Here is a 17,469-nt window from a genome sequence, read left to right on the forward strand (position 1 = left end):
TTCCATAACTATCCACTAAGGGGATTCTTGCACCTTCCTCTGAAGTATGTGGTATTGGCCACTGTCAGACACAGAATACTGGACCAGTGAGACCTCTGATCTGATCCAACATATGCTTTAGCTAAATACAAACACAAGTTATTGGGCTCAATTCAGGAGTAAATGGCTGAAATTCAATGGTGTGCAATATAAAGAAGTTCTAACTAGACAACCTAATCTTGTCCCTTCTGGCCTTAAACTCTGAATCCCACATTAAAAGCTTGCTTCCCAATGCCATGTTCCGACCACTAGATAAGGGTCTGGCCAATAGCGTGGCATCTTATTCTCCCCTCCCTAGATCATATTTCTTATTTCAGTTTTTTCCCCCCATGTTGCCATTTGTGTTTTTTTTCCAATCTCTGTATTTTTTCCCAACCCAGCAGTACCATGTTTGTACCACGACAGATATAAAGGAAAACACCTGTAGCATCTGCATTATGCTTCGAAGAACTGCCACAGTAGTTCTGAAGTATTTAGATACATGTTATATTTGTTTCTTCACTCCCACGAGACCACAGCAACAGGGTTTAAGTTTGAGGTTAAGACCTATGCAAAACCAATCCTCAGTGCATGCTTCCTAATTAAAGCTAATTTATTGGAAGGATTATGGCAAGGGAAAAAAACCCCAAAACTGCAGCCCTATATGGCACACAAAGAGAGTGTTGTTGTATATATTAAAATTGGGTATGTGTGACAGCTGTGATATGTGTAAGGTCACAGCATCATGTCCTTTACTGTCATTTTAGATTTTCAGATAATGATTTTCCTGGGTTTCTTGTTGCACAGCGAAGATGAGTTTGGAAACACAACTGAGGTACTGCCAGGCTCACAGAAAGGAAACTTTGTAAATTCCCTTCAAGCCAGATGAGGAGAATGATTCCAGAAAAGACACATACAAGTGACTGCGGAACATCTCATACTACACACAAAAATCTGTGTCTCTCTGAGTAGATTTAAACAAATCCAGCCACTACTTCCTTAGCCACTTGGGTCCTCTGGCAGTATAACTGGTGTGGTTTAGCTACTTAAGGTGGATGTAGTCCTAGATAAGCTGGTGCACACAAGAGTATGTGCACCCTGGCCAGATTCTCAGTTCTAGCAGAAGTCTGCTCAGTGCAGGAATGGACATGATGAGAAGGAAGAGTTTTATTCTGTCTCTGTGTTTCCTCATACTCAGCATAGCCTTATGGGCTGTTCCTGCAGACAAAAATAGATAAGAATAGCTGGAGAGCAGCAATACACTGGCTAGTCCCCTACCTGAGACACACTCCCTACATCAGGAGCTATGAAAGGGGCCAGAAAAAAAAAAGGCTGTTACATGCATATCTTAAGCCAATTCAGTGACCCCTACTACACCAGTGGTACTTCCTGGAGGCTAATTCCACTGGTTTTATGACCTTTTTATACAGAGGCGTAGCGAGCGCCCTCCATACCCTCCGACCGGAGGGGGCCTCGCAAGGAAGGGGGCCCCTAAAAGTGGCAAAAAAAATGTAAGGTATAACTAGGTAAGTGACATTTATTGACGCTATTGCACAATCCATGTCGGTTTTACTGAGAAAACCGTGAAGTCATTATGATACATCATAATGCTATTGGCTACATCAGTTGTCTGTCGGTCAGTTTCGAATTTTAGTTGGACCCATTCAAAGAATGTGTATTTGCATTCATAATGGCGGTCGGCGGATAAATGTTATTAATTTAGTTGTTTAGTTTTTTATCGTTTCCAACGCAGAAGCGTACTTTGTGATGTCTAAGAGAATGTATAAGAGCGGAGCTAGTAAACGAAAGGCACCAAAAGATGCCGAGAAGGAACTTGAGAAAATTCCAAAGTTGTCAACGTATTTTGGGCTGCAATCCAACGTATAGGTACAGGCACATGAAACGGACAGCGCTAGCAGCAACGAATCGTATCCAGAAGTATCCAGAAGTGCTTCAAGCGAGGTCGAAGGTGAAGCCAGTTGTTCTACCAAACAAACTGTGACAGATATTCCAGCTGCTGCCGGGAAAGAAGTATCTGAATCTTAACCACTGACTGATGATCCAGGAGATTGGCCGTCTATAATATCGGACAGGCAAGTGTGTGACATTGTTGCACGTGGCCCACCGCAGCAGAATGAAAGTTACGAATTTCCATTTAATGAGGAAAGATAGAGGTTCACAAGTACTCATTTCTATCGAACCATGGCAAGTGGCGAGAAAATAAGACGTGCATGGTTAATGTACTCAGTTCAGAAACATGCCATTTTTTGTTTTTCTTGTAAATTATTTGGCACTGGAGACATACCGCTACATCGTGGAACATCTGCTTGGAAAGCACTGTCAAAAAGACTTCAGCAGCATGAAACAGGCAAAGGTCATCAAGACTGTATGGTGAAATGGTTTGACCTTCGGTCAGGCATAGTAAACCGTACATCTATTGACCAACTCGAATTGCAGGCTTTTCTGAAAGAAAGATTTCTGGAGAAATGTTGTCAAACGCATGGTTGATGTCGTTATTTTCTTGTCCGAAAGAAACTTGGCATTTCGAGGAAGTAATGAAAAGCTAGGCGATCCTTCGAATGGCAACTTTTTGGGACTGTTTGAATTGATTGCAAAGTATGATACTGTCCTCAGCGAACTTTTACAGAGGATTAAGAAGGCAGAGACACATGTTCAGTACCTCAGTCCACAGATCCAAAACGAGCTGATTCAACTTGTTGCCAGTAACATTCAAGAGGCCAACATAGCACAGCTTAAAAAAGCAAAATATTATTCAGTTATTTTGGACTGTACTCCCGACGTGTCACATGAAGAACAGATGTCTGTGGTGTTACGCTTTGTTGAATGCAACAGTGAAGATGGTGTCAATATTCGTGAAGCGTTTGTTGGTTTTCTTAATGTTCATGATACAACTGGCGAGGGCTTATTGGAAGCATTTCTTGAAAAGGCAAACAACTTAGGAATAGACATTGCTCACATGAGAGGCCAAGCTTATGATAACGGAGCAAATATGAGAGGAAAGAATAAAGGAGTTCAAGCCCTCATGCTAAAAATAAATGACCGTGCCTTGTATGTACCATGTGGAGCTCACACTTGGAATCTTGTGATCTCAGACGTGGCAAAGTCATCGAAATATGCCGTTGACTTTTTCGGTCTGATTAACAGAATATACGTTATCTTTTCTTCTTCACCTTCACGTTGGGATATACTTCAAGAACATATGCCAATATCTGTTAAAGGGTTATCAGACACTCGTTGGGAGTCGAGAATTGATGCTGTGAAGCCATTGCATTATCACCTTGAAGAATTGTGCAATGCTTTGTCATCTTTGCAAGAATATGCACTCGAAAAGAAAGATGGCAATACAGCAACAGAAGCCGATGCGCTTTTAGACCACGTTACTACATGGCCTTTTGTTCTGACTGTGTACACGTGGTACGATATACTATTTCACGTCAATAAAACCAGCAAATTAATTCAGTCACCAGATGCGTCAATTGACGTACTGCAGGCAGAAGTTGGTGCTACAATGAAGTATTTGGAAGACTATCGAAATACAGGATATAACTCTGTGGTCACAAATGCACGTGAAATAGCAGAGTATATGGGTATTGAGCAGGTGATTCCAGAAACCAAGGTGCGACGTAAGAAGAGAATGTTTGATTACGAATGTGCTGATGACTCGAGTCATCTTTCTGCTGAAGAAAAATTAAAATCGCAGTTCTTTCTTGTTCTCACTGATCAGGCCATATCTTCTGTTTCGTTGCGATTTGACCAACTCGTGGAGTGGTATAAGTTGTTTGGATTTCTGTACAACGCTAACAGCCTGAAGCAGTGTCACAGAGAAAATGAACTGGAGAATCACAGCAAAAATTTTGAAAGAAAAATGGGAGACATTGATGCCAACGAACTCATAATGGAATTGAATCGTTTTATTTATGTCATCGAGAAAGAGAGAGGACTTGTCACGGCAAACAATTTTTTAACGTACATATACAAGAACAGCCTTCAGGAGATATATCCGAATCTTTGCATTTGCATCAGAATTCTTCTGACCACACCAGTTACTGACGCTGGTGCTGAAAGGAGCTTCAGCAGAATGAAACTGATCAAGAATATCCTGCACTCAACCATGACAGATGACAGGCTTTCTGCGCTTGCAGTTATCTCAATCGAAAACAAGATTGCCAGATCTCTGGATATGACGCATTGATTAACCAATTTGCAGAGAACAAGGCTCGAAAGAAGCGCTTTGCGTAAACACGGAATACATGTACACTGTAGGCCTATGTATACATAATATGAACCCTGTATATTGTATAAAATAAATACCGCATTCCAGTTTCTGCATTGTAAGGGGCCCCGGACATATGTTCGGAGGGAGCCACGTTCTTTGTTGCTACGGCCCTGTTTTTATACCACATGAGCAGCATATGAAGAGGATGCAATACAATGAAGAACTGAAACCCATAAACAGAAGAGTCTAGTTCCATGAGAGTTGCATGTACAGCAGGGCACAGGCCAATGTTACAAATCCAGTTAAATTCAGGTTTCCTGGATGTCAAAATAATATAATCAGAGTGACAGGATATGATTTTCACTTTCTTTCAAAAAGAGAGAGTGAGTGAGAGAGAGATCACAGATGATGAAGTAATAAGAAGCAAATTCAGGCCTGGATCCAAAAAGGTAGTTGCACAGGCTTAAGTACTTCCATCAATTTCAACAGATTACTTGCATGCTTGAACTTCAACTATGCTTAAGTACCTTGCTGAATCAGAGTAAAGCACTGATGCTACTTTGAAGGACTGCAATATTATTTGAATTTATAATAATTGGATTGCATGGTTATTGTCAGAATCTCAGGATCCTAGAATTGAACTATCCAGGATCAGCTGCAGCGTGCTTTTAGTCAAAGGCCCACATATATAAATCATAAATTTGTGTCTCTAAATCATCTGATGCTTTTCCAGTGTGAAGAGCATTGTCTACAGAAATAATGATGCAATCAATTCTGGAAGCATAGCTAAACCTTTGTTGTGTATTTCTTAAGGTGAAAAGTCACTAATTATTTGTCAAACAAGAAGTGACTAAGGGGTATAGTGGATTTACTGTCAGGAAAATAACAACCAATCTAATTTTAGTGAAGCCTAAAAGTTATAATCTGAAATGATATAGTTTAATCCAAGAAAAGGTGAAAACTATACTTTAGCTACCGTGGAATGGTATTTCAGTTCTGCAAGGTTATATTTTATTCATAAATCATATTTATTCTCTGTGGCCTTCATTCCACAACCACATAGTTAACTTTAAGTATGAGTAATCCCACCCCTATTCAGCAAAGCATATGCTTAGGTGCTTTGGGACCTGATCCAGACCCCGTTGTCTCCAATCAGTGCCGAATCAGCATAGATTTACTCCCATGCTTACAGTTTGACTGAATCAGGGCCTCAAGTATGATCCTTGGAGGGGCTGAGCAGCAGCAACTCCCACTGGGATTGGATATCCACTTTTTAGAAGGAAATTTAAAATTGTGGTGGAATTTTGGTAGATATTTGCTTAATGTTTTTTGTTTTACTGTTGCACACCCTGACTCCCAATGGTAGTCAGTGTCTCCTAAAATCAGGTTTATATTCTGTGGCATACATTCAAGATTTGCAGTAGTAAAGGGTGGTAATATCTCTGTTTCCTGTAATGCTGAATAAGCAATTAAAAGCAAATGTCTTGAGTTACACATGAAAGCCAACAGCCCATGAAAATTTCATTTTTTGTGGGGGGGTTATTAGATAATTGTCTTTTCAAAATCTAGCTATTGTGATTTTTGAGATGTTGGAATAGGGAAGAGAAAGGGATAACTCATTTTTAAACAGCATTTCTCTTTTCTCATGTAGATCTATCTATCTATGGCAACTACTTATTATATGAGTATTAAAAATCATCCCTTGTACTTCCAATAGAGCTGTTCAGAAGGGTAAATGTCAAAAGTGTCAGCTCTGCTAAATCTTCCCCATTTTTCTTGAATCCCCTGGAGGTTACCCTGCCAGAACTCTGCAGGACTTATGTGGGGGAGTCAAGGGTGCAACACTGCTTGTCCCTCTTCCTTCAGATGAATCCTCCTTCAAGTGAAGATGGCCAGGATGCTGCAGTGCAGTAATGTGTAAGGTTCTTGGGACAGTTTTTTAAAGGTATCTAAGCACCGAAAGATGCAGATAAAATCCCATTAGGTACCCATCTACATGTTTAGATGTCTGAATACTTTAAAAATCTGTCCCTCTGATGTTGTACTGATTGGATAAAAATAGCAGACTGTCTTTGATTTTGTATTCTTTAAAATTCAAAAGTGGATAACAAATGAATGGTGGCAGTGATAATTGCTCAAATTCTCTGTATAGATAATGCCTCTACTGATTTGACTGATGAAGCGCTTGTTTTTCTGTAAAATATAGATATTTGGCAGTGCCTATTTTCCAACAGTAAAATATTAACAAATACTGTAGGATTGCCACTTTTGTTAACACGTAATACCTACATGTTTTCGCTTTTTGAATCTGGTGTAATGTGACACGACTTGAGTTGCAATAGTACAATTCCTGATTGCTCTGGTGTTTTTTTTTTAAATGAGAAAATTGAACATGACATTACTTCATAGAACAATATCATTTGGAGCACAGGGTTTGGCGATACTATTGCTTAATCAAAAGCTCAAGTATGCTGCTCAATACAGCTTGCACAACTCCTATAAAATGCTGTATGTTCATGAAGCGGAGTTCTGGTGATTTAGTTCATAGTATCAGCAAATACATCTAAAAGGAGTAGGATATTAGATATAATTATTTTCCAGAGTCACTTTTTTTAGGCATGCTTGTGTATGTATGGTGTATTGGGAATTCAGTCTCAGACATTGTACGTTTGGGGGTTCACTGAATAAAGTTCTGTCTGGATACTGTTTGATCAGTAAATATGTCCACAACCCAGAAAATGCTGCTGCCTGACCAGCTGAGATTAGCTATTTCCTTTGCACAGTCATTTCACACAGGCTTAATCATAGCTCTAGAGACACCCATGATGGTTGGAAGGAAATCTAATGTGTCCTTAAAATTAAGTTTAATCTAATTTGGGACCACAAACACTATTTTACATAAAACATAGTTGTATGGTTATTGTATAGCATCACTCCTAGTTGGAGTTAGGTATTTTGGGTGCTTTAACTGAATATTTCCAAACCTGTGCATGTTTGGTTGGATTTCTCTTAAGTTTAACCTTAACTCCAAATTTCTTGGATATGTAATGCTTAGTTTTGACATAATTACAACAACCTCATAATGCTTTTACCCCAAGACACTGAGATGGAGTCTCAAACTTAGCTCCACTTTAATTTAGATTTTATCTGAGAGTTACAATAAAGGTTTGTGCCAGCATTGTTGGCCCAAATTTCCCCTGACCATCCAACTTTGTGTAGCATGTGGTTTGCCACTTAGATGCCTTGACTGTGGATATGGAAAAGCAATTTATCTGTTGTACCCACTAAAACTCTGATCCACTTACTCTCATGCTTAAGTATTTGCAGGATAGGGGTTTAAGTCAGGAGTAATGCAGGACTACAAAAGACCTGTACATCTCTTCCATTGGAGTCTGTTTATGGTAAATAATTTCCCTGGTTTAATGCAGAATAGCAAAAAAGCGCATTTAAAATAAGAAAAGAAAGAAACACTTTTACAAAATCAAAAAGACTAACCAATATTACTTAAAGAAAAGAAAAACACCATATAACCATTTCATTAAAATAATAGAAAGAAAAAATACCTGTACTAAAAATTAACATTATAGACTTTTCTAATTAAATAATAATGGATTTTATTTTAAAAGAAAGGATGCACTGTACTAATCTGTTCTCTGATCATGGAATTATTTCAGCATTGTTAAGTTAATTAACAATTCAGAACCAAATACAAAGACTGCTGAAGTATGCAACCTTACCTTCACCCGCATATGCCAGAATAGAGCGGGCTCGCATCTGTTTTCCTTCTGTGGTTTTGCCTGAGCAGGTGTGAGAGCAGGAGGACCATCCAGACCACATGCTGAGTACACAATCCTTTGGGCATGGAACTTCACAGACAATGGGAATTGGATAGATAGCATCTCTACACAGCTGTCTGTCAACCTCTTCTCCTGGGAAAGAAAAGGCCAGTAGCAGTCTATCATTGTTAAATTAACTTAAAATGAGCAATCTAGCCCAGATGGGGGCACAAATAAATTAGATTCTGTTGTGTAAAAACAAAGTAAATAGATTACTCATCAGAATGACTGTCTTCTATGGCCTGATGTTAAAAGAACATGCCACAATTCTCAAATGTACTTATGTAGCAGAATTTGAACTCTGCTGAAATGGATATGGGTGTGGGTGGCTATTGTTATGTTTTCACTTGTCATAGCTACTGTAAATAAATAATGAATATGAGATACACATGAACAAAATATATAATATACACAAACAATGTAAGTATATTAGAGCCAGGCAAGTGAGCAGGGGTTTCGGGGAAGAAAAAAATCTTAATTTTCAGGTCATGTAATTTTCTCAACCCCTGAATTTTAATATCCACAACTCAGTCAAAAAACAAAAACAAAAACAAAACAAAAACCTTTGCATTTCAGTTGGGTGTCAGAATGTGTAAAGGGTTTAAGCAGGATGGGAACAAAGCTTCTCATTTGGTTCTAAAAGTTCTTTTTTAATAAGCAGGGCCAACATCTGTCTCTGGCTAGGCCACAGATGTTTTGAGGTTCTCTTGGGTCAAGTGGAGGTACACGTCTAATTATATACAAAGAGCCTCATTAATGGATTTTTTTTTTCAAGGAAGTAGGGACTGGAGGGCCAATACCAGGATTACATTTAATGTCAGCTGCAGTTACAACTAGGAATCTAAAACTACACAATGGACAAAACACTAGTTAATTTACAATGTGGAACACTGCAACAAGTAATTTGGTCGAAGATCTATCTAGAATGATCTTATTCTAGATCTAGATTCTCTATCATTACTTCCATGTAAGATTTGTAAACAAATCCTTCATTGGAAGTCTTTCAGTGAACTTGAAAGGAAGGGGCTTCCCTGCATAGCCCTGTACGCTGAACCAGGTATTGAGAAGAAGTCCAACTTTACCACTGAAGAAAACACAGAAGCTATTTGGGCAAAGGACAGTACAGAGAGGTGTTAATGGATGGAGGCTCCTGACTCTGCAGTGTTGTGAAGAGTGAAGTCCAGGGAAAAGGTACATGAATACTGCCAAATGAGTAAACGGGCACCAAAAGATTTCACTAACAGTGACAGAAGCACATTTCTCCTGAGGGTAAATCCTGTATAGCAGAGGAAAACCAGGAATTAAGCAGTTTGGAGCCAAAATGAGTCTTCTAGAGAGATGATCTTGTCACCATAATGTGCATGCATCAAAGAATGAGAACCTAGTTATAGAAATCACTTTCAATAATTCTGGGGACTACACAGGACAGATTTCTGAGGTTCCATTCACCATTTATAACACTTACAAATCATAGCATGTCAATGCCACTTTAATGTACTACAGTTTGCTTCTTTCATTTCTTTTTTTACTGTGCTCAACATTTTAAAACAGCAGTCTCAGAATCCCTGTAATATCAAATATCAGCATAGAAAAAACTCTATTGCATTATGATTCATCCATTGAGATTTCACTGAAATATGTACACTCTCAATGGAACTCAATGAGAGTCCATTACAGTCCATTGGATCAAACGTTTAATAGCTAATGTCAATGAAATAATTTCCCATCAAGATTTCCTATGAATTTAGTCCTTAATACCGCAAAATATTTGGTAAAAAATAGTTACTGTGCTCTTTATGTCTCAGCAGTGAAGACTCAAGTTAATATTAATAACAGATGACCTTATTGTCAAAGGTTAAGTCAGTAGGAGCTGTTGGTACTGATAATCACAAGTCTACAAAAATTGCTTTCTCCCAAGCACAAAGTTAGCCTTTTATTACTAAAATAGAATAAAAATAATCTGAACCATTAAGAATCCATCTAAATAGAGACTACATGAATTCTGTGCAAATCGTACAGAATCTTAAAGCCTCTCTGTCACAGGCCAGGAACGTACACATCAAGTTCCAAACTTTAAAAAAAAAAAATTGTGAGAATAAATAAATTCCTGAAAATCAATTTTTACAATGGTACTGACATGTTGTTACTCTCAGCATTGTTAATGTAATGCTATAATATGACATAGGGTTAAAAATAGATTCCTGCTAAAATGGGGCAGTGAAGGGGGCTTGTTTTGATTTGGGTGCACTATTGTCTCCCAACTTCATCCCTGTCAAATCTTTTATTCACACTTGTTCTTGAGTCACAACAGGCAAAACCTCAAACCTCTCCTTGACTGAGTTACTCATGTGCAAAGTTCTAACGCTCATTTTGTATAACTATCCTAAAGGCTGGGTGCTTATCTAAATTATCTGAACCTTAGAAATCAACCCATCAGACCTCACACAATGCTCTCTTACCCCACAACCTCCCTCAGTGGGCTCTGGCTCCTCCCCTCTACAGCTCCTTTTAAATTATGAAGGGCTAACATGGATGGTCACTGCTGTAATAGCATTGGAAATCTGGATTCCTGTTTGCCTCATCAAGATGAAATCTGATTGGGTCAAAAGGGAAGGAGTGGACAAGCATTCCCTGAAGAGGCTCAGTGTCAGAGTAAGGATACATAATATTCTCATATTGCTCCATCTCAAGGCAAGACTCAATGCTGGAAAGTTCCAGGGCATCCCCTATATTCGAAAAAAGCACCTACTGTCACAATGAAGATTAGAGTGGAAAAGCATAGGGCTATGTTAAAATTGCCTCATCTCTACTCTCTTGGGGAAGTATTTAAGTAGAAACTCAAAACAAGTTTGATTTCACTGTGAGGGATGAAGTTAATTACAGGATTAGTTTGGTCCATATTTAAACCAGAAAAGTTCATCCTTACAAATTAGAGTTCTTTGTATGTTAACTATCTATTATAACAGATCATGGCTCTAGGTTATCCCATTCTTTTATTGAAAAGTATTCAGGAAACTGGATACATTTAGCAAATTAAGATCCAGAAGTTGTCAAAAGTCCAATTTTTATCTCACTGGTGGCAAAAGAATGGAGAACAGTTAGAAGAAAATATTTTATTATGGATATTTCATGTATTTGGAGGTTTATTATATGTAGACTAAATTGTTTCTAACATTTCACCAATGCTTTTTTGAGCAGCCAGACTTTTGTTGCTACCTTCTTTAAAGAGCATAATATATTCAACTACCAGAAATCATTGACCATATGTTAGGAACAATGATCAGAGTAAAGACCATACCCATTTGGAAGAAATCCTACCAGACCAAAGTTGTCACCAATAGTGTAAAGTTTTATTTTTATACTACTATATTTATATGGCATGGCAGTCAAGGATAGTCCTTTGCAGAGCACTTACCATCTAAATAGATGAAATAACAGACAAAAAACGGTAGGCAGATTGGAATATTTTGTCAGGGCTGGGACATAGGTGGTCTGGTCTAACAGTTCATGTAGGGTGGCGGACCAGGTCCCCACACCAGCCAGAGTTCAGAGCCAGAAAATCAGGAGCCAAGGTCAGGAACTGAGAGTAAGATATCAGGAATTAGTCCAGGTCAAGAAATCAAGAGATCAGGATCAGGTTATGACCCAGAGATCAGAAACCATAAATCAGACACAAGGAACCAGGCCAAGTCGGGAAATCAAGAGATCGGGACCAGGAGACAATAGTTGGTAGCATTGCATGAGCAGTCCAAAGCAGGGTAGAGCTCAGTTTATAGACAACTTCCAGTTCCTCCTTCTGGTTTAAACAGGTGGAGCAGACTGATCAGGAGCTCGGGCGTTCTGCCAATTGGGGGTCAGGAGTGAAGCCTCCGATTTGAGCTTGGCTTCAAATAGTCCTGGTTCTAGCTGATGTCAGTAAGCTATCAGGTGGAGGGTTGGTGCATTATGTCTCCCCTGCAGATCTGGTTTAGGACTCATGGGTTATGACACTTTTTTCTTCCCTAAATTCTACTTTTATTTTTGTGTGAATCATTTACTATATCTTGTTGTATTTTTGTTTTAATATCTCTTTCCAAACTTACTTTCCTATATTTTCAACTTTTCTATTTTCCTTTAAGGTTATTCCTTTATCTGCATGATACTTAAACTGTCATAAATTAGATGACATCCATTAAAATTCAGTTCTGAGTGAGAGCTCTTATTTTTTAAAAAGTGCCTACCTAGTTGGGCAATATTTCTATGATACAATGTATAATGCAGATGTCAAGCTAGGTTCACTTTCTGGTGCAGGGAGGTGCAAACTGCACATGCGAGAGCTGCTCTGCACAGGAGGGATTCACTCCTTACCACAGGAAAGGACAGGCTGTGTTCTTCAAGGGTTCCACAAGTGTCAAGAGCAGATTTAGTCTTTGCTTGGGCTCTACAGGTACCCCATCAGTGGTCTTCCTAACCTCAACCTCACCCTCTTCCCCAGGCAATGTCATGCCAGCTCCCAGTGGAAGAGTGACTGATGACATCACTACAAGGTTTCTCTGGGCATAATTTCTGCTACTGACACACTCCATTTGTGTATGTGCCAGCACCACAACTGGCCCAACTGGCAAGAAGCACTTTTTTTTTAGACCAACAAGTCAGACTTCTACAGATCAGTTGCACCCTGCAAATGGCAAACTCTTGCTACAGCACAATAGGCTGCATGCTCATAAGTATCAGAGTAAATTTCCATGTGATGTTATTCAGCACAACAATCCCTTTTACTGCACTCCCAAAGCAGGCCCTAAATGAGGACACTGAAGACAATACAATAAAACCAGCTCTATTAAGGCAGCGTATGCCTAGGTGCATTATAAAAATTGCTTATCTGAAGCAAATGGGGTGGCAAGTAAAGGAACATTTGGCTCTTTATTTTTAAAGTCCAAATGTAAAGTAAAACTTTATTGGACTCAATAAGCCACACAAGACAACTGAACTTTTCTCTAAAATTAAAGTATAATAGGAACAGAAGCATTCCACAGGGAAAATGAAAACCTTAGTCTTGGCCCCATGTCTATCAACCAACCAGAGTCCCTGAATGGCTATAACCTAACAACTTGATGTGTACAGTCAAAAAGTCACTGCAATAAAGCTCTCCAGAAATTTCATCCAGTTTAAATGTGAACAGAACAATTTTTATTTATCACAAAATTTAATCATACGGTAATAAATACTGTAGACTGTGGAAGCCTCAGGTCTGCAAGAATCTGTGTGGCTGTGTTCTGAAGTTCAAACAAAAATTTATACAATCCAGCCTAGAAATTAACATTATACACATTTTTGCCTTGGCACCGGTTAGAATCCAAGTAGGTGGAAGTCAGTCCTAATGTTTATACTGGTGCTTCTGAGGCTGTAAAACAAGAAATGTCTAAGTGGCGAATTATGGTGGTATCTTGAGATTTCTACACTTCTTGGAAATGTCATATGATGGCCTCTTCTGAGGTACAACAGATGCGATTGTTAAGTAGATCACAGGAAACATGGGCTAGATACAAAAACTGCTATTTCTTACTTAATAAAAAATTGAGACTAAACAAATGTAATTAAATATTAAAATAGGAAGGTTGATTAGAGTCACAATGCTATGGCTGGAAATCTGATGTATTAAATGCACAAACACCGCATACAAGCATTTTAAGACTATATTTAAAATCATAAGAAATCAGGAAATGCAAAATTAAGGATTCAGAAACAATGCTAATTCAAAAGCACTACATATGCTGGATGAGTTATGGCATACATTTTGGACATACAATGCAACATACTTCACTACACATATAGGTCCCAATCCTTGGGAATGCCAAACTTGCACTCAGTGCAGGATCTGGTGGGAGAGAGGAACAGAGATGTCAAAGGCAACTTTATACCATCTTTGCCCTCCCACAATTTCCAGGCAACCTAAGGACTCCTACAAAAGTACAGTCACCTTCAGTGCCCCCCCGAGGCCATTGCAACAGCTAGCAATTGCTGGAGTGGAGCAGATGCCAACCAAACTCTCTCCAAAAATGCTTCAGGAGGAGTGATATCTGAAATTTTCTGTGTGTGCTGCTGGAGTGAGAATATAGCCTCTATAGAATATGTGTACAGTACATGAGCTATACAAAGTATATCTACACAAAGCCACTGAATTAGCATTCCTGTTGGAACCTCAGCTTTTGCATTTTCTAATTTTTTATTATGCCAACTCTACAGGTGTAGTTAAGTATTAATATAGATTTTGCATAAAATGTCTTATGGACATTTTAAAGAAAAGATGAGAAGAGAAGAAAAAGGAAGGAAAATAGAAGCTTTAGAAGTATTCAGCTCATAGAATTTATAATCTCCTCAGGCTCTGCAGGTGGAGCTGTTAGCTCTCTATTCTTCAGGTATCTAGCTTGCAGCGCAAACAAGCTTTATTGGTGGAGTTATTAATTCATACAACAAGACACTTAAGGTATGTCTGCACAGGGATAAAAAACCTGCCGCTGGCATGGATCAGCTGACTTGGGCTTGAGGTCCTTGGGCTTCGGGACTGAAAAATCACTGTGTAGATGTTCAGGCTCCAGCCCAAAACCAAATGTCTACACTGTGATTTTTAGCCTTGCCAGCCCGAGTCCACTGACTCAGGCATGTGGGGCTCAGGCTTGCGTGGCTATTTAAACAGGGTGGAAAAACCCAGTATGTCTAGTACTGGAAATCATAAAATTCTGGCTTTGTATTTACAACTGAAAGCTTGTCTAGACTTGAATTGTTACAGTGGCACAGTTGCAGTGTTGTAGCTGTGCCCCTGTAGCGCTTCCGTGTAGACAGGATGGTTCTCCATCTCCTTGAGAGGTATGTGTGGTGTTGACAGAATTCTGTTGATGGTGTACTGCCTACACTGGGGGTTAGGTAGGCCTACCTATTTTGCTCAAGGGTGTGGATTTTCCACATACCCAAGCGACATAGCAGGGTCAACCTAACATTTAAGTATAGACCAGGGCCTCACACTAACCTTTCCCTCCAAAACATGCTATTGTAGCCAATAATGTTGAACAGGGAAGAGAGAGAAGTACATTACAATTCTGACAGAAATGCATTGTAAAGAACAGAAATCCATAATTTTTGCACATTAAAAATGATTTCTGCCCTTTTATGAACCTGAGAGCTGCTAGAGTTAGAAACACTTTGCTATCTCTTTTACCTCTCATTTCACTCTGACTTTCATTCTAGATTCTCATTCAGTGCACCAGAGAAACATATCTCACACAGAGTGAAGGTTCCCTAGTAAATTCACCTTTTTTCTTATATTATTGACTGAGGAAGGCACTCACTCACTCTCTCAGTATATGCCTCTAATTAAAATCCATGCACTACCAGCGGAAGCTGACCCAGTTTTCATTCTGCAAGGGGTAGTAGAGAAGTTAATCACTGGACACCTAATCAAACAAACCATTGTAGACAAAAGACATTTACCTGCAATTTGTCATTATTTATAGTCCTCTTGAACATACCAGCCTTTTAAGAAGGAGTTTTGGAGGTAAAACAGCACATGAAGCAAAGTCTGAACTTTTGCTCTTACTAATTTGATATTTTCCTCGTAGTAAATATTTTTGGTTGTCATAGAAAAAACTATACAATCTTCTGGTTACCTCAGCACCATTTATAAGCACTGGACAATATTTGTTCCTATTTTTCTGCCTAAAGAACAGAGACTCTAAGGCAGCTTTAATGTTAATTAAACAAAATTGGAGAGTCCTATTTACAGTAGCAAAACTATTCTTTTTCTCTGTGAAATTCTTTTCTATTACAGTTCTTGAATGATCACTTGTATGACATGGAAGAATCTCTCTCTCTGACATGCACTGACAATTTTCAACAATTTTGTGGATCATTGACTAAAGTATATATGTTCTATACATTATACCCTGATTGCCACCTTGGTTTTCAGCTATCCCTGGATGAGAAGTTAGTGGATATTATTTCTTTGTATTTTTTCCATAAGCTGAAAATTAGTGTCCTTTAAAATTTCTCCACAGTAATACATCAGAAACATCATTTTGATACTATTCTGTACAAATATATGCAAAAAGGGAAAGGGAAAGTCACAGCTAAACTGGGGCAACACATTTCAAGTGGAAGATGAATAAAATCTATCAACAACCTGGTATAGTTACAATGGGTGTCCATTCCCAAATGTCAGCATGATTTGGAGCATGGCTGGAGTTTTACTAGCTAATAAGAAACTGATTCATTTTAGTTTTCTTTATCACAGGAATCATATTATTTAATGGTTTTCCTGAATTGATTTCTTAATACAATTCTTTGAGGATCTTTAAGGTGTGGCATTACATAGCAATTTACAAAACAGCTACAGTGCATTTGCAATCACTATCAGCTACAATAGTTCTTGCATTCCAATTTATTGCTTAGGTGATGATGTTAGCTGTGTGTATTACATCAGTTACTAATTCCCTAACCACAAACCTCTCCCTCAATTACTTCTGTTAAGTACTATCTGCATTTAATAAGTCTTAATTAGTTGATAGTTAATATTCGTGAAGTCATTGTCTTTTAAGAAGCCTAAGTAGAAATGGGACTGATTTCAATGAAGACAAATATTTAAATGTCTCTCACATCTGTTGGTGACATTGAGGTTTCAGAATGTTTCTTTAATAGATTAAATTAAAAGAAAAGATTATTGTATTGAGATCAGCTGGTTTAATGGCTTATTTGCAACTTACTCTGTTATTTCAAAACAGAACTTAACACTATTAGAGTAGTCCTTTACTTTTTAAAAATGCATGTGTTTTGATAAAAGACAATAGCAACGCAAAATAAGAAATATGATACTTTGGGACACTACTTGCAAAACACCAATTTAATAAAGTGAATAGAGATTAATGTTTTTAAGTAGAAGAATTGTGCACACAAACACACATGAAACTGTATCCAGTGCATCTTGTGCACACAGTTACCATGACTGTCCAAGCAAACCAGGAACTGCATACAGAAATGACCACACAGTCACTTAACTTGCCCTTTACATGTGCAAATAACAGACTACTCTGTTGGACCTCCTACTGTTTTTAAAATGTAACTGTAGAAAATCAGATTTGGTTGTTTTCGCCTTTTTAAAATAAATATTCATAATTACAGTATAATACCTATCTGGGGCAGCCTGGAAAGAGTCAGACAAAGACCCCTTTCCTTATCTACGATACTGGATTCGAGGACCAGGCATAAATAACTGAAAAGCAAAGGTAGGCAGAGCTCAAAACTTACCACAGCTGGCTGCTTTCTAAGGAAGAAGCAGGGCTCACTATGGAAGAGGCTTCACTAAACACAGGAGCAAGTGGTTGTGTGTTGTTGTTGAGAAGGTTTTCT

General features: G+C 38.5%; 1 protein-coding gene across 1 annotated transcript in view; it reads right to left on the minus strand.

Moving 5' to 3' along the window:
* THSD7A (thrombospondin type 1 domain containing 7A) overlaps positions 1 to 17,469 on the minus strand; it is a 562,828-nt gene that overhangs the window by 135,867 nt on the left and 409,492 nt on the right. The window contains exon 9 of the mRNA XM_050938787.1: positions 7,993 to 8,184. Coding sequence (XP_050794744.1) covers positions 7,993 to 8,184 — 192 coding nt within the window. The remainder of the gene's footprint in view (positions 1 to 7,992; positions 8,185 to 17,469) is intronic.

The sequence above is a fragment of the Gopherus flavomarginatus genome, chromosome 2 (genome assembly GCF_025201925.1).
Source record: "Gopherus flavomarginatus isolate rGopFla2 chromosome 2, rGopFla2.mat.asm, whole genome shotgun sequence".
NCBI classification, from domain to species: Eukaryota; Metazoa; Chordata; order Testudines; family Testudinidae; genus Gopherus; species Gopherus flavomarginatus.